We start from the raw sequence: 23,819 nt of genomic DNA on the forward strand, positions 1-23,819 counted from the left end.
GGGAGAGAGAGGACCAGCCTCTAGGCGCAAAGACAGAGATGGTATGGGGAGTGTGGTGTGAGACGAGCTGCGGTCATAAGCCCTCTAAAGGCCTGGCGAAAGAAGATGTGAAGCTGTATGAATTGCTGAAACGCGGCGGGAGAGCTGGGCGCTTGAAACACACTAATACTTGTGCGGATTCTCGGGCAAAACCTTGCTCACGGGAAGAGCCCAGGTCCCTGACTGGTTGGCCATTGCGAGCGCAGGGATTTCTTCCAGACGGAGCACACGGGCCTGATCGCTCCCCTCGACCCTTGACTCGGGCGGTTAGCCGCTGCGAGCCTCGCCCGTTCCTGTTTGGACGTCGTCGTGCCCGCTGTCCTTCCTGTACCTAAGTCTAAGTGTAAGGCAAGGTAGAGTAGGTACCTTACAGTGCCACTCCACTCCACTCCACCACCGTCGACTGCACATCTCCACTCTGCAATCTTGCATGGATGCGTGGTCGGCGGCCTGCAAGCCCCGACGGATGGACGGACGGCGATGCGCCCACGCGACTCCGGCATGCCTTTTTTTGTTCGAAATTCGATATCATGCATGGATGCATTCGCTGGCCCACTCGGCCATTTTCGATCAATTCTGACTTTCCCCCCAAGCAAACATGCTTTCAACCCACGCCATCACGCAGAGTCAGTGGCATGCGTGCCGACTCGCCGCACAACCCTTCCTCATCGACACCGGGTGGCTGCTGCGCCCTGCGTCCCGACCAGGAACCGCTGACTTGCTCGTCGGCCACCAAATAATCCTGTCTTCCCGCCAGTCTTACCACTTGCAGCGTCGAGACGCGCACCCGATCCGCGTGCAAGTAAGTTACCGGGTACTGAACTGGATTAATCATTGTCCTCGTTCAATAATCTTGGCCGACTACCTTAGCGAACCGATGCGGGCCCTCTCCAGCGTCACGTAGCCGGCGTGGCACAGATCGCGTGGCGTTGACAACCGCACCCTCTGCGCCATGTCCTGTACTACCTGATCCCCAGCCCGCCCAGGCCGCTGCACTGTCATAGGCGCTTCCCGTTTGCTCACGGCGCTCAGCTGGGAAATTGAGATATCCACCCTGATCTAGAATGCGTTGCGCGCGTCCGGTGTGCTACGGAATCTCACGGAAGTGTTCACGTCGTCGACAACGCTCATCATCAGATCGACAATCGCCTGTCTAGCGATCGCTGCCCCTCGTGGCTGAACTTTCCGCTGATCTTATGCCCGGAAATATACCTCACCAGCACCAGCGTCCGGTGCTGAAGCCTGAGGCGACYGTTTCACCCTACAAAACATTCCATCACATCATTCCATTCTCCACGCCGAACAAGCATCAACGCTAATCCCACATGTTAGCTGCATACCATATCATCAGTGGCTTGGCTCTGGGACCGGAGATCCTGTGGTCGAAAATAGGCAACGTCCGATTTCCATTTTTAATCTTCTATAGGATGAATGCTCGCAGAGTCATGCGCACTCACTCCATCATCGTTTGTATCGTTTGCATCGTTTGCATCGATTACCCCCACACCCACCCGTCGTATTGCCAATGGTGTTCAATCTAAAAAATCTACGCCAACATATTCCCGGCATGGCCTACTACGGAATGGAATATTCGCGCAACCACTCGGACCTGAGTCAATCTCTCCATCTCATCCTGGCCTGTCCTTGTCTTTGAAGATGGATCGATGATGGTTTGTCCGGCCTAACCTAGATCTGAAAAGACCTGTAATAACGGGGAACAATCTGACCGTGCGCCCCACCGGACCTCGCGATCGATGCACTACTCTCCCAAAGCATCGATCTGCTCGCTTCTCTCGAGATATGTGTTACACACACTACTACACTTGTGGAGTAACATGAAACGCTGCGCGCGGAGGAGAACAATTCTCCCAGGCTTCACAGATACGGTATGCACTGCTTTCTGCACAACCAACGCTCTATCCAACCACTTCCAAAAGTTTAAACACGGAACGAATACATTGGTCAATGACTTCTCCACAAACAACTCGGTGGTCAAGTCTGGACCGTGGCCACATGTCAGCCAACCAACAGCCACAAAGTCGTAATGGTCGTCGTGTCCGACGTCGTCCGCGCTGCTGGGAAGAGCTTTCAGCTCGATCAGTGCAATCTTGACATTGACCCACCCAAGCAGTAACTTACAGTAGTTGCACGGCCCGGGCGAGGCCATTGGTAACCGGGCCGAACGACAAGCATTCTACACCAACATCGTTCGTTTCAAGTTGAAAGGGAAGTATCCCGAACCCTTGCAATCAATGCCATGGTTGGAAGAGCAACGATACTCCGTACCATGCCCTCGGATTTCGCGATCCCCATCTCGACACCGACGGGAATCTGCCAAGATGATCAAAGAGATGTAGGCTGCAGTTCCTCGCATGCACATCTCACCAATACAGCGAGCTGCGATTTCCTCTTTCGAACAATCTTCGGAAGCTCGTGTAATCAACCCATCCTAGTACAGCATCAACCATCCACGAGGTTGGATCCACGCCCGACTCCACAATAAAAAGGAACCTTCCGCCTTGTCTGAAGAAGTGTGGCTGAGTCCGCCAGCATCCCCATGAGTCCACTCCCCTTGACAATCGAGATAATCACATTGTTGACATGGATGACCCTCCCAACGACTTCTACTATTCCTCTCATGCTCCACGTTTCGCTTGCGCCATGCTGTCGATTGTCAAGGCGTCGAATGATCTGGGCGAAACTTCCACCCAACCCATCTACCTTTCCGCCCCACGAGTCGGTAATAAAATGAGTGGATCCTCGCTCGTGAATTTCCCGAGAAGAAACCTGTACGATGCAAAGCCCACCCTTTCCTATACTTTCCAATATGTGTATTATCGTACACGTGGCAATGCAATCYACAGTAAATTGGAAATGAAGCAGGGAATCTCATCATCCATCATCATCGCTTATGCTCGTTCACAACCATGTGCTATAGACAAGTACAGGGTGTGATGGAGACCCAGTTCGAAAAGACGAAGCAGCCGGCTACTCAGCCCAGAAAGAACATCTACCGATCTTGCGGTATCAAACTTGAACTGATGTCTTTGTTTGAATTCATCGTCGATCTTCCAAGCAGCATAAAACAAGCATCAAGACTCCAAAGAACCAGTTCCACGCCCCCTCGAAACCAGGACAGCTCACCTGAAGCAAGCTAGGTAATCCGCAACATCACGTGCGCAAGACTTTTTACATTGAGTCTGACTTTTTCGCAAGGAAATTATCGTCGATGGGCTGAAACCAGAATCCCATGTACAAGCATAAGGATTGCGAGAACCGGTTTTAGATGCCTACTCTGCGACGAACGGCATCAAAGTCCACCGCCGCGACTCCGAGGGAACCAGGAGGAGAGTAATGTAGCAGGCGATCCCGCGATGACGTGCATTTTATGCGGACTGTGCAGGAGTTGAGACCGCATGCATGGTGGTGGTGTTGTGGAGGGATGTATCATGTTCCTCTTGCGCTGATATACGCCCGGCGCGGTATATTCGATTCTCAATGTCTCGCTTACCCGCATGATACTGTAAGGCTATTCGGCAAGGAGATGGTGATCGTCTGCCGTGGTGAGGATTGCGCATTTGGCATGCTGTGATGTATTGCCACTTCTTTTTTTAAATGCTGCTTGATTGTGATCAGCAAAGATGAGTATTGCGTATTGTATACTCCTACAATCTTCTCCGCAATGCATGATGACGATGCGTCGATCTCGCCTCGTCATTTACGCATTGGTTCACAATGTACTCTGAAGCAGCCCAATCTATCTGATAATCACAGCCCGAAAGCAAACCCGACGCCTTGAACCGGTTCTGCGGTTTCGGGCGGTGCTTTCAGGGTATGGTCCGAGTGCGTTGGAGATATCCAGCGAGCAAACCCAAGTACTGCCAGTGCCTTATCCAGGTCACTGTTGGCGGGGGAGCTGGGGAGGCGGGGTGGATGAATTGTCGTGGAATCTTTGTTTCAGTCATGTTGCAACACCGTTTGCTGGCGAGCACTCCGAGCATTGGTACTTGTAGCAGGTGTTGAAAAGAACGATCTGTGATCTGTTGATGCTGGAGTGTTGAATTGAAGCTTGTTGATGTGTTACATGTGTTTGAGGATTGGGGGATGGTTTCGAATCGGGTAGTGATGATCTTGACCCTTCTGTGCCTGACTGAGGTACTCRGGCAGAGCAGCACCGAACCAAAACATGGTCATACAGAAAAAAGGCCATACTTGGCTGAGAGACTCACTATTGCACTCCGATACAGCTGGTGAGGAGGCACGGGGATGTGCAACCATATTGATGAGTGGACTGCATTTCTCCAACACCATGGCGATGGCGATCAAGGGGAAGGAGATTGTTGTGCAGTTTCTTCTCCTTGGACCTGAATATGTCATTACCGGCGACGAAGAACGTGTGTCGATGAAAGAAGTTCCAAGAAGTTGTTGAGAAGAGACTGAACGTTGTAGTCGCTTCCGGCCGAACCGAACTCCGAATCCCGTCCTCTCATCCGCCGCCGTCTTCGCAAACTCCACTTCCTCTCGGATAGAACTACGAGCAACATGATGAAAGAATGCTGACAGGCGACCTTGCGCATCACCCGACGCTCCCGTGATAGTTAGGTTGCATCCCACTTCAGCATGGAGACGCCTCCCAGCACCAGCACCAAGGGGCCATCTCGCCGGCCCCATACGAAAACACGTACGTGGCGCGTGGGACCAMACCCTACCCTCCCCTCCCCATATTATCCATTCATTCACTCACTGACCATGTTTATGCATGCCTGCAGGCCTGGGCTGTAACACATGCAAGGCGCGAAAAGTAAGATGTGACCAGATCAAGCCCGTGTGTCAAAACTGCACGCGCGGCAATCGAACATGTGTCTACGCTTCAGTAAGCCAAGCGTCCAGCCCATCAACTTCCCTCTCCGTCACCCCAGCAGAGGCGCAGGATTTGGAGTTGATGCACTATTACACCATCTCAAGCCACCAAATACTCTCCCGACTTCCCGAGCACTACTGGATCTGGCAGGTGCAGGTTCCACGCATGGCATTCTCTCACAAATACCTCCTCCACGGCCTCCTAGCCCTGACTGCCATGCATCGCTGTTCCGGCGCCGATGAATCCCAAATCCCCAATTTGGTCGCCTTGGCCCGATATCACCAACAACACGCCCTGGTATTGTACATTCCCCTCTTGCAACAAATCGATCCCGACAACTGCCATGCCTTGTTCGCCTTTTCCATCGTCCTCACCCTCCTCTCGTTTGGCATGCTAAAGTCCGACGACCACAATCCGCAGTCCCTCATCAACGGCTTCACGGATGTTTGTGATTCCCAGTTTGGCGCAGCGGCAGTGGCCACCCAAGCGGCAGAATGGCTGCGACATGGACCACTGGGACCGACCGTCGTGCCGATTGTGCAGCCCAAATCCGACCTTTCAGATGTTGATCCCAGCGTGAGGGGCGTGCTGGAGCCTCTTCTACAATGCGCACAGAGTGTTTGCGAAGAAGCCCGAGCCCATCAGAGTGCCGACGAGGTGGCGTCGAGACATGCAGCGTACATGACCTCCATCATGGCACTGGCGAGCATCCAGCAAGAGGAATCCGCCGCAGAAATCGCCATGATAACGGCCTGGCCTGTGATGACCACGCCGTCCTACGTCAAACTGTTAAAGGAGAGAGATCAACTTGCCCTTGTGATTTTGGGGAATTATGGTGCAGTTTTGCATATATGCGGCGGACAGTGGATCATCGAAGGATTGGGTCGGCGATTGACGGAAGCTGTCTATGCAGAGGTCGATCCGGGTTGGCATCCACTTTTGGCGTGGGCGAGAAGCAGCAATTATGCATCACATTGCCCCACTCCTGTCCCTGCTTCCGCTCCTACTCCCACTCCTCACGAGATGGCGTCCGAGAATATCACTTGAGGCAAGAGTGATGTTGAAGATGGAAAGGAAAGCCTTTTCAAACGATCCTGGAGCCAGCCGATCTCGCGCAGGCAAGTTTGGACCTGGATGTGGATCTGCTTCATCCGGTTCTGCGATCCAGCAACAATCACACTCCAATGAGCATGCAGAGGGAATGATGAAGAAAATGCAAGCATCTCATGATTCTCAAAAAGCCTGCATTCGCTAGCCGCCCAAAGCAGCCCGACGTGGCGAATTCCGGCGCTGGGGATCAACTCCAATGGAAGGAGAAGCGCTTCCACAACACTATAATGTGTAATGATAGAAAGTACGGCAGTACGATTCATCATCATCATCAAGCCTAGATGGTCTTCAGCGAACCATCAGAACGGTCTTCAGAACCGCATGTTTGAACCATGTATTACCAAAAATGGACGGGGGTCATGCAGGGCCGAACCTTGTCTATAATATCACCCAAGAAGGGGATCTATAGATTCTATACCAGAGCTGCACGCATGAAACTTACCTGGGCTGATTGACCGATAGTATGGATTGTTCAGCGGTGCCTGCTTTTCTGGGCTGTTCTCACCAACTGTGCAATCCTTCATCACAACTTGATCATGGGAATGAAATGAGCGGTTTCCGTCATGGATGGAATTTATACCAGGGATCCTCACGAAACCTCTGATTGTTAGAATTAGAGATAGATGACCAACAAAGGTATGCCTACTTCTTGTACACCCAAATATCATCATCACTGCTCCAATATTGACGAGTCCCTTGCATTACCTCGTGTTACACTCTTTTTCCCAACACAACGCAGAGCCCGACAACAAGAAAGAAAAAAGAGGAAGAAGAAGAAAACAAGGAACAGGAGCACAAGAAACAAGAACCTAAAAAGAAAGAGCGAGGAAAAGAAAAAGAAAAAGAAAACGACAACGAAAAATGACAATCCTCCTAACAGGTTCCCACGGAAAAACCACCCTCCCCCTCTCAACCCTCCTATCCAAAAACAACCACCCACACCTCCTCTGTTCCCGCCACTCCCCCCCCTCCTCCTCCTCCTCCTCCTCATCCAGCACAGTCCACACAGTCCATTTCAACTGGCTCCACCCATCAACCTACATCAATCCCTTCACCCACCCTCTATCTCTCAAAAACCCCATCAAAGAAATCTACATCACAGCCCACGAAACTCCCGAAATCAGCGACTTGGTGATGAAATTTCTGAAAATTGCGAGGGAGAAGGGGGGAGTTAGGAGGGTGGTGGTTGTTAGTGCTTGGGAAATTGAGTCGGATGATAGGGGGGTTTTGATGGGGAGGGCTTGTGCGTTTTTGAGGAGGTGGGCTGAGGAGTGGGGGGTTGAGTGGGTGGTTTTGAGGCCGCATTATTTTATGGGTATGTATGTTTATATAATTATTCATTCATCAGAGAGGAAGAGAGGGAGAGGGAGAGAAAGAGAAAAGGAGAGAAAGGGAGAAAGAACGCAAGCCTCGTATATAGAAGTGAAAGATTGAAAAGGAAAAAGGAAAAAGAAGAAGCTAATAATGGAGAATAGATAACTTCCTAACCTACTACCACCCCTCGATCCGCTCGAAACACACCCTTCCCTCGGCTTCCGGAGGAGCACAAGGAAAGAAACCCTTCATCGATGCTCGAGATATCGCTCTCGTGGCCTATCACGCTTTAGTCGATAATAATGAGGAAAAGAAGAAGAAAATGGAGAGGAATCGGGAATATATCCTTACGGGTCCTTGCGCTTACTCGGATGTCGAAGTGAGTGTACCACCACCTCAATCCATCCCACCCCATCCAATCTCCAAACTGACCAAAAAAAAGGTAGCAACCCTCCTCTCAAAAACCCTCTCCCAGAAAGTAACCTGCCCGACCCTCCCGGAATCATCTTTCCGCCAATACCTCCTCGATCAAGAAATCTCCCCATACATGGCCAACTACCTCGCCTCTTTAGAAATGCGAATTTCTCGCGGGGAGATATGCAACAGTGAACAAGTGACGGATTGCGTGCGGGAGATTACGGGGAAAGATGCGAGGAGGTTGGAGGATTTTATTGAGGAGCATCGGGGGAGGTGGTTGTGAGGGGTGTGGAGAGGTTAAGGGGATGGATGGATGGATGATGAGAGATGTACTTTTGTATTCGTTCGATGGGATGGTACCAACCGAGGGTACGATAAGAAATATTATCATTTTTGGTCATGGCTTTGCTTTGGCGGTGAATTGCGTGTCTTTTGGGAGTTGGGGTGCTTTCTGATCGGTCTGATCGGGAGCGGCGGACGACCGGATCCCTGTTTGCATGATGCTTGATGCTTCTGAGCGAAGTCTGCGTATGTCGCTTCTTTATCTCTCCATGTCTGCATGGGATTGGATATATCCACCGTCGTCAAGCTGCCAGCACCGACCATGTGACTTCATCTCCGCATCTGTTCATCCGCCGAGACGTTCATCTATCCATCTCACCGAGATATTCCGTCGCTGTATGAACAGCTTCCGGGCAATCCAGCTCTCCTGCTATACCGCATCGACATGCCCGCATTCCACCGGCTCATCATTCATCCCCCCAAGCCACTCCCAAACGCGCGATCCATGGCATCACCCAAATCCTCTCCCTCTCCCTTCTCCTTCTCCTCCCTCACCGGCTCATCCATCAAATTGCCCTCGCCTTCCGTATGAGTATGTACATCCCTCCTCTCCGGCTCCAACACTCTCACCTCACTATCCAACCAACCCGGCGCCCTCCTCCTCTTCTCCGCCAATTCCCTCTCCCGGATACCCCTCTCCCACTCCTCCACCACTCTCATTCCCTCCTCTATCTGCCGGCTCAACTGTTCCACCAGTGCGCGACTCTGGTGGAGAAGAGTGTGTGGATGGGCGGAAAAGTCTCCTGTGGGGGATGTAATGTATGCCGGGAGGTTGGGGTGTGTGGCAGTTGGTGGGGATTGGAGAGCTGAGGAGGGGAGGGTGGAGGGGAGGGATTGGTAGGTGTGTGGCAGGGTTGGTGGGGTGGGGAGGTCGAGGAAGGGGTTGACTGTCAGGGGGGTTTGTTGGAGGAGGGGATGGCTGCCTGTGAAGATTGAGTGGGTTAGTGGGTGAGTGAGTGATGATGGGGATGTTCCCGGGAGACTTGCGGTTATCCATGGTGATGTCGATGTGTTGATGCGTTGATGTTGATGTCCGCTGTTGCTGTTGCTGTGATTGATGGATGGATGAATGGCGGGGTGCCTTGCACCGCCACACTTGTGTCAATCCATCGATCAATCCATGCCTCACAGGGTCAGCAATAAAATCAACAGGATGATCAACACAACAATCAAGACACCAATACAACATCCACTCCACCGATCCTCATTCCTCTCCACCACCATCCGCATCTTCTTCATCCCGGCCCCCAACTTCCCACCCACACGATCGGTGATGTTCTCCGTCTCCTCTAACAATTCCGCCTGTTCCTCCAGTTCCCGGCCCATGGAATCGGCCTGTGCTCGTAGATTGCCGACGGTGTGAAAGACTCCCTCCAAAGCCTCGTCCTGCTCGTGCATCATTTCCATCTGTCGCTGTTCCTCCCACGCCCCGTAATCCGCATCATCATCATCATCATCACCATCATCGAATTCCTCGGGATGCACCAATCCACTGGGATTGATGGATGATGAATGCACATTATCCTCCAATTGCGCCTGCATTTCCTGCACTTCCCTCCCCACCTCCTCGACCAATTGTCGGCGCCGCGAGACTTCGGCCACATCTAAACCATATCGGTAGGCATCCCCTTCCACCGCCCGCACGGAATCGTGTAGGTCTTGCAGGTCGGTGGTGAGGTCGGTGAGGTTCTGAGCGAGTTCGGAGCGCGCCTCGACCACTTCCGGCGAGCTGGTCGAGGATGCCGAGGAGCGGATGCGGAGGTAGGAGGTGAGCAGAGGTCGGGTTTGATGGAGGAGGGAGAGCACATCGCTTTGGGCCGCCGTGAAGGGATCCGGCGAGGTCATGATGTTGGTGGGGATGAGATGACTATCATGGGAAGGGTGGTGGTGGTGGTTGTTGTTATTCTTGTTGTTATGGTCGTCGTTGGATGGGCACCTCAGCTTGCAGGCAGGGGTTCGGAGATGTGGCGGTGCATTCATGCTTCTAGTGAAATCTGGGGAATCTTTCCAACATCTATCTTCACATGCTTCAATTTCTGGCATTGGGGGAAAATCCATCCCAAAACTTCATATCAACTTCATAATCCACGAACATGAAACGATAGCGGCAACAAGAAATATTCCAGACGTTCTTCAAAAAATGTCTACCGAAATGGGCCCGGACAAGCCACTCCCATATAGCGACCACTTTTCCTCTCCCGAAGAATATGTCGAATCCCTCTTGAATTTCCTCGGAAGCAACTCCCTGCTAGGAACACTCTGCGGCGGAGTACATATTCTCGACTTCTTCACCACCGATCCTCCCCTCTATCCCCGCCTTCTGCCCCAAGAATGGCGACAATGGTTCGATGCCACCGATATCATGGATATTCTCGACCTCCTCATGCGTGAGGATATGGAAAGCATCCCTCAGGAAGGACAGTGGAGAAATGGGCCAATCCCACCCAACTCTCTCCTCCAATACATCACTTCAGTCCGCCTCCATCTCCTTAACCGCTCGCCCTCCTCCTCCCGCTGCTCCCTCAACCGCTCTCTCAAATCCCGTCCTTTGGCCCGGCACGTCGCGGTGGGAATGTCGCTCAAAAAAGTACACGAAGTCGGCCTCTTTGCTCACTACCTCGACAATCTTTGCCAAACTTACCAAACTTCTACCTCCCAACAAATCTCTCATCTCGTCGATTTCGGTTCGGGCCAGAATTATCTGGGACGTGCCTTGGCTTCCCAACCGTTCAACAAGAACATCGTGGCCATTGAGTCGAAATCCGAGAATGCCGAGCGGGCGAGGGAATTCGATGTCATGGCCAAATTGGCCGTCAAGGAGAAGATATTACGCAATAAAAAGGTGTGGAGGGAGACGGGCGAGCATGTTCCTCCTACGCCACCGCCCGAAATAACCCCTTCAGCATCACCACCACCGACGGTGGAAGTCCCCCCTCCAGAAGGAGGAACGGGAACAATCCTCTACATCAACCATCGCCTCGCAGACGGCAATCTCTCCGACGTCATCTCCCAAATCCCTCCCCCTTCCTCCACAGACCCTCAAGACCAGAACCTCCTGGTAACATCCCTCCACTCCTGCGGTAACCTCCTCCACCACGGCCTCCGCTCCCTAACCCTCAACCCCACCGTCCAAATCGTAGCAATGGTAGGCTGCTGCTACAACCTCCTAACCGAACGTCTCGGTCCCGCAACCTACAAACTCCCCTCCCTCCGCCCAGCCGCCCACCCCCGCCTCTCAACCCTCGCAGAAGCCCGCGATCCAAATGGTTTCCCCATGTCCGAACGTTTCTGCACCGCCTACCCATCTCCATCCTCTTCAAACCCCCACGCCTCCTCCAATCCAACAGAAGCAGAGGGCGTCAAATTAAACATCACCTCCCGCATGATGGCCGTCCAAGCCCCCGGAAACTGGGGTCCCCACGACTCGGAATCCTTCTTCACCCGCCACTTCTACCGCGCCTTATTACAACGCATCTTCCTCGACTACGGAATCATTACTCCTCCCCGCGGCATCGTAGAAGAAGGAGCCAGTCCCGCCGGGCATTCCTCGGGCGGAACACCCATCATCATCGGCTCGCTGCGTAAAAGCTGCTATGTGAATTTCCCCGCTTATGTGCGTGGGGCGCTGGCGAAACTGATGCTGGAGAAGGAGGGGGAAAAGGGGAATGTCTTTCGAGAGAAATTGGCAGGGATTGAGGATGAGGAGATTTTGAGATATGAAAGGATTTATGAAGGGGGCAAGAAGGATTTGAGTGTTATTTGGGCTTTGATGGCTTTTTCTGCCGGTGTGGTTGAGGCGGCGATTGTGGTGGATCGGTGGTGTTGGTTGATGGAGCAGGAGGAGGTGGGGGAGGCTTGGGTGGAGAGTGTGTTTGAGTATGGGGTTAGTCCGAGGAATTTGGTCGTTGTTGGGGTTAAGAAGTGAGGAAGGGAGGAAGGGGATAGATTTTTTATAGATTGTAATGATTATGATGATGATGATTACGGTTACGATGATGAGTAGTAGATCGAAAGTAAGAGGAGAAGAGAGGAGAGAAAAGCAGGTAAGGAGATCTAATATAAAATTCCTAGGAAGCTTTAGATAGAGAAGAGAGTATAAGAGAGGAAGAAGTAGACATCTCTTTTAAATCCCCCCTTTCAGAGCAGCCTCCCAGCCGAAAATCCTTATGCGAAGAACCTAGGCATAAGTAATAGAATTCTTTCTTACAAGTACTAACTACCAGATCGAAGACCTAATTAAAAGACGACTGTGCTATTGCACACTAGGCCTACGTTCTTCCTCTTGGGACTTATACTCTAGTATATCCTTCGTAAATGAGAATCGCTTGGACTCGGAAATGCATGATCTTGACATTGTAGCGGGTTTTAGAATCCTGGCCGGCCGTTGCGATCCTTGCGTGGGAAGATAGATTWTCAGGGGATATTGTGTGATTCGCGATGTGATCAACTTCTTTCTTTTTTGGATGGAATGAGTGTTGGGATGGTTTTTTACTGTTTTTTGTGATGTTTGGATGGGGGAATGAGGCCTGCAATACAATKGAAGAGAGGTGAGTTGGAGGTGATTGGGCAAGGTCTTGAAGTATGAGACTCTTACTCTTGCAGAAGGAGAAAGAGGTCCATGCGTCCAAGTCCGTCTTCCCAAGTATCGGCATTGGATATCAAATCAAACAACATCTTCAATTGAAGCATTTCCACCAGGAAGTCAAATTCATCATGCAACAGTAAAGGAAAAACGGTAGGATCGTGGTATTCCCAGCCCAACGATCTCATCTCATAAAAGGAAAACCAGCACATCTCAATGAAAGTTTTCGCCCTCCAATTCCTCCCTTCAACGGGCACACCCAAACTCCAGCCTTCGTATCGGCATTCCAATCCAATCAAATCCCTGGGGTATCGCAACACACACACAAACTTCCCTCCAATCATCTCCAGCACATGGGGGTTTTTTTTTTCTACTTTGCAGGAGCAGCGTCCTCGGAATCCTCCAGACCATTCCCGCTGTTGCCACTCATGGTTCTCGAGAAGAGGGATCGTGCGGTGGGGTTCTTGTTGTTGGTCCTATCGTCATCATTCATATCAGCCTAAACTACTCTCGCCATCTTCATCGTGCTTGCATTGTTTACTCACTGCTTGTTGATCTGCCTCTGCTTGAACCCCGCGAGCTTGGAGCTAGCCGGGCTGAGAATGGCATCGGAAGGAGAGATATATGTCCCCGAGGAGTTGTTGTGTTCAGCAATCTTCTTGTCCAACGCCTGTTTCTGCTCRTCGGTGTTGTGGGTCGTCTTGTTTTCCTCGCCGGGCTGCATCGTGGTGGAGGGGTTGTTGTTGTTGTCAGTGACAATGGGCTGCTGGTTGCTATCCTTCTCGGCAAGCGCGGAGGCGATGGAGTGCGACATGTTATTTTAAGAGCTGCGCGCGCGTGTGTGTGTAGTGTTGTTATGTTTTGCTTGTCTGATGTTTTGTTGATCCTCGCCAGCCAGTGGTTGATTTTCTTCAATTCCGATGCGGTCACGTCAACAACAAAGTGCCGAATCGAGCATTAGCGCTGATGACTCCACCTCTTCGTACGGCCGGGCCCGTGAATACGAGAATCTCTTGGCTCACACCTCGAAATCAGCCGACCGACGTCTTTCTCGATTCCGCCCGTGATTTATTGACAAACCCACAAGACATCCCACGACAACCGTCCAAGATGCCTGTACGTATCCTCCGCAGCCTCCATCACGAGAATATGGAGATGATATTTGGATGACTGACATTTCTCGCGCGCCCACCAGTCCCACAAGTCGTTCCGCACCAAGCAGAAGCTTGCAAAGGCCCAGAAGCAGAACAGACCCATCCCACAGTGGATTCGCCTGAGAACCAACAACACCATCCGGTACGATGCGCCCGAGGAGGGAAGATGGCGGTGGCAGTCATACTAATTGGATGCCGCAGATACAACGCCAAGAGGAGACATTGGCGCAAGACCCGTATCGGCATCTAAACGACTCGCCCACCCACCAAACGACAATCACGAGCTTTTTACTCAGCGAGCGTGCGACGAACGATCCCGACGGAATGCTGCTGTGATTCGACTTTTTCACGGCGATTTGGCGAGGAGGATTGCGGGCAGGATGTTGATGATGATGGGTGGAGAGATTTCCCTCTTTTCGTACTCATCATCATATGGACGGCGGCGTTGAAAAAGAAAACAGGGCGCGTGCCATGGGATGCGTGCGATACGAATGCATACTCTACAAACGTTCTGCTGAGGAGATAGCGGGCAAGCAAATGAGAAACTGAAACGCCACCTCTGTCCTCTTCTTCCGTTCGTGTGATTTTGCCGGAGAATGCCATGATGTATCCCACGCTCTTGTAGGTGATGTGGATCTAACGTGGCTTGAGAAGGCGCGGAGTGCCGAACTACGGCGGAAGGAACGACAGGTAGTGGCAACCTGGAGGGCATACACGCCACATGATGATTCCCATTCATACCGTCACCTCAGTCTCTGTGCCAAGTCTATCCAAATGCATGGACTAATGGCCCCCGCACGCTCACTCCACCGCGAAAAGCAGCCTCACTTCCAATCAATACTCTTTCCTGCTTCAGGCCCATACATTACTCCGAAATCATGATGCATCAATACGCTGTTCAATATCTCCATGTATCATCAAGTCATCAACACAATCCTTCACATCACTCAGTATCCCTCGTCACTCTCATCCCAACGCCTACCCAGCCTTCTGCTGCAACAAAAACCCCGCCCCACTCCCCGTATCAATGACTAGAACAGCCTCCTCCCCCTTCCCGAGTAGGCCGACTTCCCCTTTATTAGGCCCAACAAAATGTTCCCATAACTTGACACTCCCACCCTGAAACTTCATCACGCAACTACTCCCCGCATAAGCCACGCGATTCCCAAGCTCAATACTAGAACCATGCTCCAGCACCCTTTCCCCCTCAATCACCCCCTCACTCCCACACCGATTCGCAAAAACCACCACAATCGGCTCCTGTGATCTCGCTTCTTGAAAAGGCCAGAATCTCTCCAACCAATACGCCACAGTCTCCATATCCGGCAAACTCGCATGAGCTTCCGTATCTTCAGGTGTGAGACGTGTAAGCCAAGCCATGGAAAGCACAATCAGCTTACACCCATTCCTCAACATCGTATTCGCAAATTCGTAATCCGTCCAGGGAGCTTCGAATCGATGAGGATTGATATCCATACAAATCCCATGTCCCACCAACCCTAATCGCCCCAGCTGGCCAGCGAAAAAGGGACTTTGATTAGGTGAAGATTTGAAACCTTCTGTGGCCCATGTCTCATCTGTATAATACAGAAAACTCTTCCTGTAATTCGCCAGAATCTCGCCTTGGGGTCCTACAGTTACGGTACTGTTGTAATTCGTCGTGCTGCCGTCGGGGTTTGTGCAGATTTCCGGGTAGCCGACTATGACTGTGCAATTCCGAGTTTGGGCTACGCGGGATGCCCATTGTGTGGTGGGACCAGAGGTGGTGGGCTCTAGGAATGGGGTGATGGCTGAGAGAGATGGGAAGTTGTAGCCTGAGAATGCGAGTTCGGGTAAGACGAGGAGGTCAAGGTTGGATTGATTTGTTGAGAGGAGGGAGTCTGCTCGGGCGATGTTTTGAGATTGTTCGCCTAGGCGGGGATTGAATTGGAGGACGGCGATTTTCATGGCGAATGAGTGGTCTTGTCTCTTGTAGTTGGGATTGGGATTGGAGACAAGTTGTCTCGATGGGCGTTGTTTTCAGTTTTGCATCGTGATTGCAGTTTCGATAAGTAGATCCGTTTGTCGTTGATTTTAATGGCCTTGATTGATCAAATGCATAATCCTATTCGAGCACGAAGAATTCTTTCTTGTTCCTGAACATGCTATCTTGTGGTAGTCAGTGCGTTGTTGTCAAGTCTGGGATTGGAAGGAGGTTTGATACCGAGCAATTTGGCAAAAAAAGTCCCACCGGTTTCTGGACCGTAGCAAGATCGCAGACCACAATCTCATTGGCTCGGACTAGGCCGGCGCTAGTTAAAGTACAGCGAAAGCGCATTTCCTCTCCGCGCTCCAAACAGAGCTCAACTTTCGAGAGTCAAGACTCAAAAAGGGCGGAAAACGGGGCGGATCACCTTTTCACTTTTGCGTGGAGATACTGACAGGACCTCAAGCTGGAATCTCATTCGCTCGGTTAGCGCCGGCGCTAGCTAAAGTACAGATACTGGTTAGGTCTTCTCGTCCTATCAAAACAATTTCAACTTTGGAGAGAGCAAAAAGGGCGTTTCTTGGATTTTCGCCTTCTCCCTTTGCGTGATCACGAATCCACCCACCTTTTCTCCAAGGCAGAGATTAGAACAGGATGCTCGACGCATATGTTGCGACTGAATTGGATTACCTCTCGACATCGGTTTTCAAGTTCTATCGACAGGCTCACGCTCTCCCAGTCTCCTCTTAACCTGCACCAAAACTAGATCGTACATCTTGACGACGGTGACTTTGATGATGTGTAGAGAAGGCGGCGCTTTCATCTATAAACTCATCCTATTTAGCCAGCGTCTCTCCTTCAATGCAATGTTTTCATACATCATAGCTGAACATGATGACCCACGAAGCCGTAGCTTCAATGCAACACTCGCATCCTAACCCTGAACATGAATCGCCGCTCAAATGCAAAACGACATACTACCCGCTCTTTTAAACCGAAGAATTCAATCCTTCCGCGCTAACCACCTGCTGCAACGGATGCTGGACATGTCCAGAGGTTCCATTCGTTGAGGTTCCATGTGCCTGCTCAACCTTGATCTCAGTCGAGCCGTTGCTGGTTGAGGGAGCAACGTCGTTCGGAGCAGGCGATGCAGATGCTTCGATCTTGGTGGTTAAACTCGGCTGGCTCGGAGCATGAGTTGGCGGCAGTGTTTCCGCTGAAGGCTGGTGAACGCCGTTGGTGCTTGAACGACCAGGAGTCGGAGGACTAGTCGGAGGTGTTTCCTTATTAGACGCCAGAGACTTGTTCTTCAGCTTCAAAGTCACAATCAGACTGTGTGAGCCGGCGTCGTCGTCATCTTCAACATCCCCCTCTTCATCTTCTCCTTCATCGCTCGCATCTTGAGCATCGCTCATCTCTGCAGCGTCTTGCATGGGTTCATCCTCTTCGTTCTTTTCGGAATCCCAGCCATCGCCACTAACACCGTCTTCTTCACTCATCTCATCAATAGAGTTGTAACCATCGATGTGCTTCCGCTTCTTCAAGTTGCTGTCGTTCATGGGCGGTCGGGCACCTCGATTCCGGGTTGCTCTGCCTCCACGAACAGGGTCCGTCTCATCGCTTCCCTCACGCCCCGCTCGAGAGCTGTTGTCGAAGTCGGTACCAAGCTCGTCTGCGTTCATGACGTTGCCGCTGAGGAGGCTTTCCCCATATTCGCCAGTACGCGGCTGCTTGATCTGCCTGCCACTGGCAGTATATGTGGGCCCTGCTTCAAAAGGAGTGCTGCGAGCAGATTGGTGTCTGGTGGATCGGCGGGTCGACGCATCATCAGAATCGCCCTCGTCACCCTCCTCGTACGTATACCGCATACGTTTCCCGCGAGTCCGGCCTTCATATATCCCAAATCCAGGCTCAGGTCTTGTAAAGGCCGCGCGACGCTCTTGACGGTACTCGCGGCGGCGACGCTTCTCTTCTGTGGCTTCAAACATGGGTATAGCGTTGTTGATCTTTTGGCCCAGTCTCCTCGCAGCTTGCGTACCATCCATCTTTTCTAGTTTCTCCGACAACGCCTGAACCTCCTCGATGTTTCCAGCAACACTGTACCAGTGAGCGTTCTTGGTATGTCGACTACCTTCTCGGTACACCCTGAAGCTTGTATCATCGAGTCCTTGAATGAGGAAGTACCGTCGCTTGTCACCATCCTGTCCCCATGGCTGGACCGACAGAGGCTGGTTCTCGTCGTCGTTGTGGCGTTGCTGCTTGTACTTGTTCTTGATCATCTCCGAGACAACTTCCGAGGAGGATAGAGCCCAGATGACGAGCGTTCGGAGGAGGTTCAACTAGCACAGTTAGAGTTAGCATGGTGACACTCGAGGTTGAATGAAAAGACATACCCTCTCTGTCGGACTCATGTTGGAGAAGTCCTTGCCTCCATGAAGTGGGTTCTTAAACTCCCATTTGAGCGGCCATTGAGACTTGTGCGTAGACACGGCTTCCTCGAGAGCGCGTCCATGGTGTCCTCGTCTGTTYGCACATGTCAGCAACGTTGTTCATCATGTCCCCCCACGCATCTCTTTCACCACCACCACAGGGATAACGTACTCGACCGGCTTCTTCCTGTTCAATACCAACGCAAGCAGCGCGCATAGCAGATTCTCAATCTCTTTCCCCGGTACAACATCCACCACACCCCTCTCAATATCCTGCGGTCCGAAATGCGCCAGTTTATTAGAGAATGCCTCCTGAAATCGCGATCTGAACATGACAATGAACTATTCGGCCCAAAAGTTAGCCCGACGTGTTACTCGCCCAATCCACGCGTAAAGAGCGCGCTTTTACGTGTTTGAAGGGAGGGAAACTGACGGCAATGTCTGGATTATCTGCCAACACCTCTTCATGAGGTGGTGAAGGTGCTCGTTTAGGCCGGGGAGGAGAGACCACAGGCGGAGGAGCGGCAAGTTTGGTGGCCTTTTTTGCCTTCATGAATATTGGCGCGAGCTTTTTGACCTCTTCCTCGGGCGCTTCGGAGAGGGAACTGTCCGAGTCGATATCCATGGCGGCCATGGTTGATGAGTGGGAGTTTGGCGGTGGAAAGTGGGTGGAATGAGGAAGGGTGCGCTCAAAGTTCGAGACGGAGACGTCACATTGGATTCCCGCCAGCACATGAGAATGATTAAGTAATTGAAGGCTAGAGAGAATGAGGAGAGAGCGGCAGAGACTATTCACTTTTCACTTTCATTCGGATATCTATTTGAAGTGGTACAGAGTACATTCGAAGGTGATACCAATCGTGTCGAGGCGATCGAAGTAATCGTCGAGGATCATGCGCCGTTTGAGGCGTGCAGTCGCAAGGTTGCATTACTAACCTTGATATGTGGYCTGGCCTTTCAACGATGTCGATAGGAGCCTTCGCGGGTCTTTCTTGAAGTCCTGGCAGAATCTCTCAGTTCCAAGGTTGTCAAGTGTGTGGTGTGTATTGTGCAAAATGTGGTGAAATCTTCGTCGCCGAACAGCCACGAGAGTAAGGATGAAAGGTTGAGGTCGATGCAGTGTCGTGGTATCATACAGGCTACAGCCAGCTGGGCATATGAGGTGGTCGCCGAGGCTTCAAAGATGGCAATACTGTCCCAAGACTGTGTTTTCGAGCGTTATTGGGCGCAAAATGGTCGAGCAGCTCTCCACTTGTGGATCATGAGGCATGTATCTCGCCCTCTCGCTCGGCATATCTCTCTCCGCGTTGAATGTCCGCTGCTAGAGAACCGAAGGGCATCTTTGAGGGTAAGACCGTCACAGTATCGACACCGTAATTCGTCATGCCTGGTTTCCAGATCGACAAGCGTTCTGTGTGAGGTGCAGAGAGACAGGACGAACTTGTGGCAACTGCATCTTTCTGTATTTCGTCCCACGCATGCCTGACTCCAGGAAGAAAGATGGTGAAGATCAACGTCTGCTTGATCATATGGCGTGCACGTCTTGCATCCCCCACAGATTGACGACAATCTTCATCAACCGCAGAATCAATGGAGCAATCATCAGAATCCTCGCCCTGGAAAGAAAATCACTCACGTCGCTCGATCATGGCGCCGTCTCTCCAACTTGCCGAACGATTTGAACGCATCAGTTCAGCGTGAGTGATTGAGATCATGAGTGCTTCGCAGACCTAGCGTTTTAGGAATCAAGCTGGCATTCATAGGTGTGTCGTTGTGGTGATGAAGAATCAGATGAAGGGCAAATTGGGCGAGTTGCGTAGTAGCATGAGGGCGCGCTCGGACCAACAGAAAGCCAAGAAATCGATGAATTCGATATTCCTCGCACCTCGACCTGCACACTTCCGACTGAACTTCACCTCAGATAACATCCATCCGCCGTCAAGATGGGTCGTGTTATTCGCAACCAGAGGAAGGGTCGCGGCTCTATCTTCACCGCGAACACTCGTACGCAGCATCATCCGCACGATTGCAGCGTCCATCGCATACTAACATTCCTCACAAGGCCTCAACAAGGCTCCGGCCAAGTTCCGCACCTACGACTTCGCTGAGCGCCACGGATACATTCGTGGTGTGGTCAAGGAGATCATCCACGATGCCGGTCGCGGTGCACCTCTCGCCCGCGTCGTTTTCCGCGACCCATACCGATACAAGTTGAACACCGAGACTTTCATCGCCAACGAGGGCATGTACACCGGCCAGTTCATCTACGCCGGCAAGAACGCTTCGCTCACCATCGGCAACGTCCTCCCACTTGGCTCCGTCCCGGAAGGTACCGTTGTCAGCAACGTGGAGGAGAAGATTGGCGACAGAGGTGCGCTCGGCAGGACATCTGGAAACTATGTGACTGTCATCGGCCACAACCCAGATGAGGGCAAGACCCGCATCAAGCTCCCATCAGGCGCCAAGAAGGTTGTTAAGAGCTCCGTCCGTGGCATGATTGGAATTGTCGCTGGTGGTGGCCGAACCGACAAGCCTCTCATGAAGGCTTCGCGCGCCAAGCACAAGTTCGCTGTCAAGCGCAACTCGTGGCCCAAGACYCGTGGTGTTGCCATGAACCCCGTCGACCATGTAAGGCATCCGAGGAGAGTTGCGATGTGGACGGGCAAGACTAACGCATTTCGCAGCCTCACGGTGGTGGTAACCACCAGCATATCGGTAAGGCCTCGACCATCTCCCGTTACGCCGCACAAGGTCAAAAGGCCGGTCTCATTGCTGCGCGGAGAACGGGTCTCCTGCGTGGTACCCAGAAGACCAAGGACTAGATGCATCATTGAATACGKGGGTGTTTGTGGGGTCTCGAAGTGTTTGCACTGCGTTTTCAGCAGATGCCAGGGCTGCTTCATGGGTTGTAGCTTAGCTGGAATGGCAAAAAGCTACATGTTCAGAAATCGGTCAATGTGCAAGCCAAATGAGTTCACGTTTCACGCCAGATATCTTACTTTGCTGTGCAAGTCTCGTTCTTCATACCTCTCTCAGCAGTCCAAGTTGAGGTCTCTGAAGGGATCTAATCTCTCCCAACGACGCATTTCTAGATTGATCCATCCGCGCATGCTCGTTCTCGTGCTCCAAAATTACATTTTACTACCTAGCACCTTAGTCTGGGCCCTGCGCGGCGAATGCGGGGTCTCAGACACGCGACTCCACCAGTTTTATCTTGAAACGAGCGGGCATAAGTAGGATACAATCGTAATCTACCTAGCATCTGCTTTTTGCTGGGAGTCGCTTCCTTGAAAGATTGCGTCGTTGGTGAAATTCAGAGCCTTTTAATTCCGTCCACTCTTTGGTCCTGTTATCATCTTTGAACTGCTGACGCGGCCACTGTCATTCTCCCTTTTGCCAAAACGACCTTGTTGTCTAGCATTCCAGCAAGCGTCACACGGATACTTGCGGACTTCAAGGTGGCGTGCAGCAGGTGCTACTAATCGATCGTAACGTTACTCCAGGTCAGCAAGCAAACTGCCAGCAATCAAACCCGTGTCATCCCGCCGACCTAGGTATTCCATCACCACCCCTGTCGCTGTTGCTGCTGCTCGGTCGTCATAGCAGCATCAGCATCTTCCTCATCAACTCTGCTGTGAAGGTCGAGCTCCGAGGGAAACRTTGAACAGGTCCGACGCGCACATCAGCCAGGATGAACGTCAACAAGAAGCTCGGCCGCTTCAAGCAATGGGGCAAAGAACGCATGGGAGGCGAGGTCAAGACGGACACCACGGAAGACTTCAAGTCGTTGGAGGTGGAGATGCAGCTGCGTTGCAATGGTAGGTGGCCAGGCTCTGTGTAGGCACGCCTACCACATACTGATCAGTCTCAGGCATGGAGAAGATGAAAAAGTCCACCGACACCTACATCGTATCGCTGTCGAAGAGGGAAAAGTACCAAGACAAGGAGCCGCAGCTACCCGTGGGCTATTTTGGTGCCACCATGGTCAATCATGGCGATGATTTCGAGGCGGACTCGGAGTTTGGGCAATGCCTTTCCATGCTCGGCCGGGCCAACGAACGTATCGCCCGCATGCAAGAGACCTACTGTGCCWATGCCACGAGCAGCTGGCTGGAATCGCTGGAGAGATCGCTGGTGCAGATGAAGGAGTACCAGCGAGCTCGCAAACAGTTGGATTCCCGGAGACTGGCTTATGACACAGCTTCAACCAAGATGCAGAAGAGTAAGAAGGAAGATTTCCGCGCCGAGGAAGAGTTACGCTCGCAGAAGATGAAGTACGAGGAAAGCAGTGAGGATGTATATCGCCGCATGCTGGACATCAAAGAGGCAGAGGTGGAGTCTGTCCAGGACTTGACAAGCTTCCTCGAAGCAGAGTTGACATACTACGATCGATGCCGGGATGTGTTGATGCAGTTGAAGCGGGACTGGCCGGCGTGAGTACAGCCTCTAAACATGCAGACTGACTCGATACTAACCTAATACTAAAATTAGCGCCAACGGCCCTCTTCGATCCGACGCTTCAAGTCCAGTTAACGGTGGACCCATACGCCGGACAGTCACTCAGTCTCGTTCACGCGCCGGCTCAGTGAACGATCGCTTCGCCCGTATTGCTGAAGACGAGGGTCTAGAACCACCTCCAAGACCCATCATAAGCTCGCGCACGACCTCGGGAGCCAACTCTCCTGCGAGAGAACTGCCCGGTTTTGATCTTCCCACTCGTCAACCTAACTATCGCAGCGCTTCCACTCCTGGCTTTGAAGGACCCATGTCGGTGGGAGGCATTAATCGCGAGAAATCTCCCGCGGGCATGCCTCGTCTGACCCGTGTCCCTACGGAACCCTCTGCTCTGATGGGCGCTCGATCGAACCTACGAATTACAAAGTCGCGTGATGGCCCGCCTCAAGCCACCGCCGGGCAAGATGTCTTCGGCGACGACCAGAGCGAGTACTCCCAGCCCCCATCCAGCTTCGGTGATCATAGGAACCCGAGCTGGTCCACAACAGGTCAGGACGGTGGCAGTACGACCAAAAAGGCTCCACCGCCACCACCTCCGAGCAGATCGAAGAAGCCACCACCACCTCCCCCGTTGAAACGGAGCGCCTTGAGCACAAGCGAAGTGCCAACAAGGTACTAGATTGTCAAGGACAAGAGCGTCACGCACGAGAGGCCGGGTAAGCATTCGATGCCAAGGTTTCATGGCGAGGGTAATGATTGAWTGTTCGTCACTGCAAGGTACTATGGAGTTTGATACGGTGACAGCACTGTGATTTGCACTCTCCTATGGCAAGTCGCCTGGTTTGAGAAATGACACTGTGTGGAAAGGCACAGCAGGGAGCCGTTATATGACGAGCCATGTTTCGCGTCCTACTTTTCCCACTCTGCTGAACGCCTGACGGAAAGCCAGAAAGTCGGGAGCGATTCAGAAAGGGTTCATGCGGAGAAGGCGAGCAGAAATACAATGCTATTGTCGTGGGAGTTGATCTCAGCAAATGCTCTTCCTAGTAAGTCCGTCCTGGCTGGGTCGTCTTTTTGTATTCCTTGTGCCAATTCATCGCTTTGGCCTGCCCCTCAACGAATCCCACAGCAGCCCAAACGGTGCTTGTTC

General features: G+C 52.1%; 10 protein-coding genes; 6 read left to right on the forward strand and 4 right to left on the reverse strand.

Annotated features, from left to right (window-relative positions):
- Positions 1-4,659: 4,659 nt before the first annotated feature.
- On the forward strand, positions 4,660-5,947 carry RCC_07568 (uncharacterized protein; the record flags this gene model as incomplete). XM_023772824.1 has 2 exons in its annotated part: positions 4,660-4,720; positions 4,809-5,947. The coding sequence occupies 2 exons, from the start codon at positions 4,660-4,662 to the stop codon at positions 5,945-5,947; spliced, it is 1,200 nt and encodes a 399-aa protein (XP_023628592.1).
- A 924-nt stretch (positions 5,948-6,871) lies between these two features.
- Positions 6,872-8,024, forward strand: RCC_07569 (uncharacterized protein; the record flags this gene model as incomplete). XM_023772825.1 has 3 exons in its annotated part: positions 6,872-7,325; positions 7,486-7,703; positions 7,767-8,024. 3 exons carry the CDS (start codon positions 6,872-6,874, stop codon positions 8,022-8,024), a joined length of 930 nt encoding a protein of 309 aa, XP_023628593.1.
- A 470-nt stretch (positions 8,025-8,494) lies between these two features.
- Positions 8,495-9,272, reverse strand: RCC_07570 (uncharacterized protein; the record flags this gene model as incomplete). XM_023772826.1 has 2 exons in its annotated part: positions 8,495-9,006; positions 9,071-9,272. 2 exons carry the CDS (start codon positions 9,270-9,272, stop codon positions 8,495-8,497), a joined length of 714 nt encoding a protein of 237 aa, XP_023628594.1.
- A 951-nt stretch (positions 9,273-10,223) lies between these two features.
- Positions 10,224-12,008, forward strand: RCC_07571 (uncharacterized protein; the record flags this gene model as incomplete). Its single annotated transcript, XM_023772827.1, has 1 exon — positions 10,224-12,008. One exon carries the CDS (start codon positions 10,224-10,226, stop codon positions 12,006-12,008), a length of 1,785 nt encoding a protein of 594 aa, XP_023628595.1.
- A 1,027-nt stretch (positions 12,009-13,035) lies between these two features.
- RCC_07572 (uncharacterized protein) lies at positions 13,036-13,479 on the reverse strand (the record flags this gene model as incomplete). XM_023772828.1 has 2 exons in its annotated part: positions 13,036-13,141; positions 13,211-13,479. The coding sequence occupies 2 exons, from the start codon at positions 13,477-13,479 to the stop codon at positions 13,036-13,038; spliced, it is 375 nt and encodes a 124-aa protein (XP_023628596.1).
- Positions 13,480-13,775: 296 nt separating this feature from the next.
- RCC_07573 (probable RPL39-60S large subunit ribosomal protein L39.e) lies at positions 13,776-14,069 on the forward strand (the record flags this gene model as incomplete). XM_023772829.1 has 3 exons in its annotated part: positions 13,776-13,781; positions 13,861-13,961; positions 14,021-14,069. The coding sequence occupies 3 exons, from the start codon at positions 13,776-13,778 to the stop codon at positions 14,067-14,069; spliced, it is 156 nt and encodes a 51-aa protein (XP_023628597.1).
- Positions 14,070-14,797: 728 nt separating this feature from the next.
- Positions 14,798-15,766, reverse strand: RCC_07574 (related to amino-terminal amidase; the record flags this gene model as incomplete). Its single annotated transcript, XM_023772830.1, has 1 exon — positions 14,798-15,766. One exon carries the CDS (start codon positions 15,764-15,766, stop codon positions 14,798-14,800), a length of 969 nt encoding a protein of 322 aa, XP_023628598.1.
- A 1,008-nt stretch (positions 15,767-16,774) lies between these two features.
- On the reverse strand, positions 16,775-18,848 carry RCC_07575 (uncharacterized protein; the record flags this gene model as incomplete). XM_023772831.1 has 4 exons in its annotated part: positions 16,775-18,124; positions 18,179-18,308; positions 18,387-18,556; positions 18,624-18,848. The coding sequence occupies 4 exons, from the start codon at positions 18,846-18,848 to the stop codon at positions 16,775-16,777; spliced, it is 1,875 nt and encodes a 624-aa protein (XP_023628599.1).
- Positions 18,849-20,157: 1,309 nt separating this feature from the next.
- Positions 20,158-21,036, forward strand: RCC_07576 (probable 60S ribosomal protein L8.e; the record flags this gene model as incomplete). XM_023772832.1 has 3 exons in its annotated part: positions 20,158-20,218; positions 20,277-20,842; positions 20,899-21,036. The coding sequence occupies 3 exons, from the start codon at positions 20,158-20,160 to the stop codon at positions 21,034-21,036; spliced, it is 765 nt and encodes a 254-aa protein (XP_023628600.1).
- An 869-nt stretch (positions 21,037-21,905) lies between these two features.
- Positions 21,906-23,348, forward strand: RCC_07577 (related to lysophosphatidic acid acyltransferase endophilin/SH3GL, involved in synaptic vesicle formation; the record flags this gene model as incomplete). XM_023772833.1 has 3 exons in its annotated part: positions 21,906-22,032; positions 22,086-22,647; positions 22,706-23,348. The coding sequence occupies 3 exons, from the start codon at positions 21,906-21,908 to the stop codon at positions 23,346-23,348; spliced, it is 1,332 nt and encodes a 443-aa protein (XP_023628601.1).
- Between the last annotated feature and the right edge of the window lie 471 nt (positions 23,349-23,819).

The sequence above is a fragment of the Ramularia collo-cygni genome (assembly GCF_900074925.1).
Source record: "Ramularia collo-cygni strain URUG2 genome assembly, contig: RCC_scaffold12, whole genome shotgun sequence".
NCBI lineage: Eukaryota > Fungi > Ascomycota > Dothideomycetes > Mycosphaerellales > Mycosphaerellaceae > Ramularia > Ramularia collo-cygni.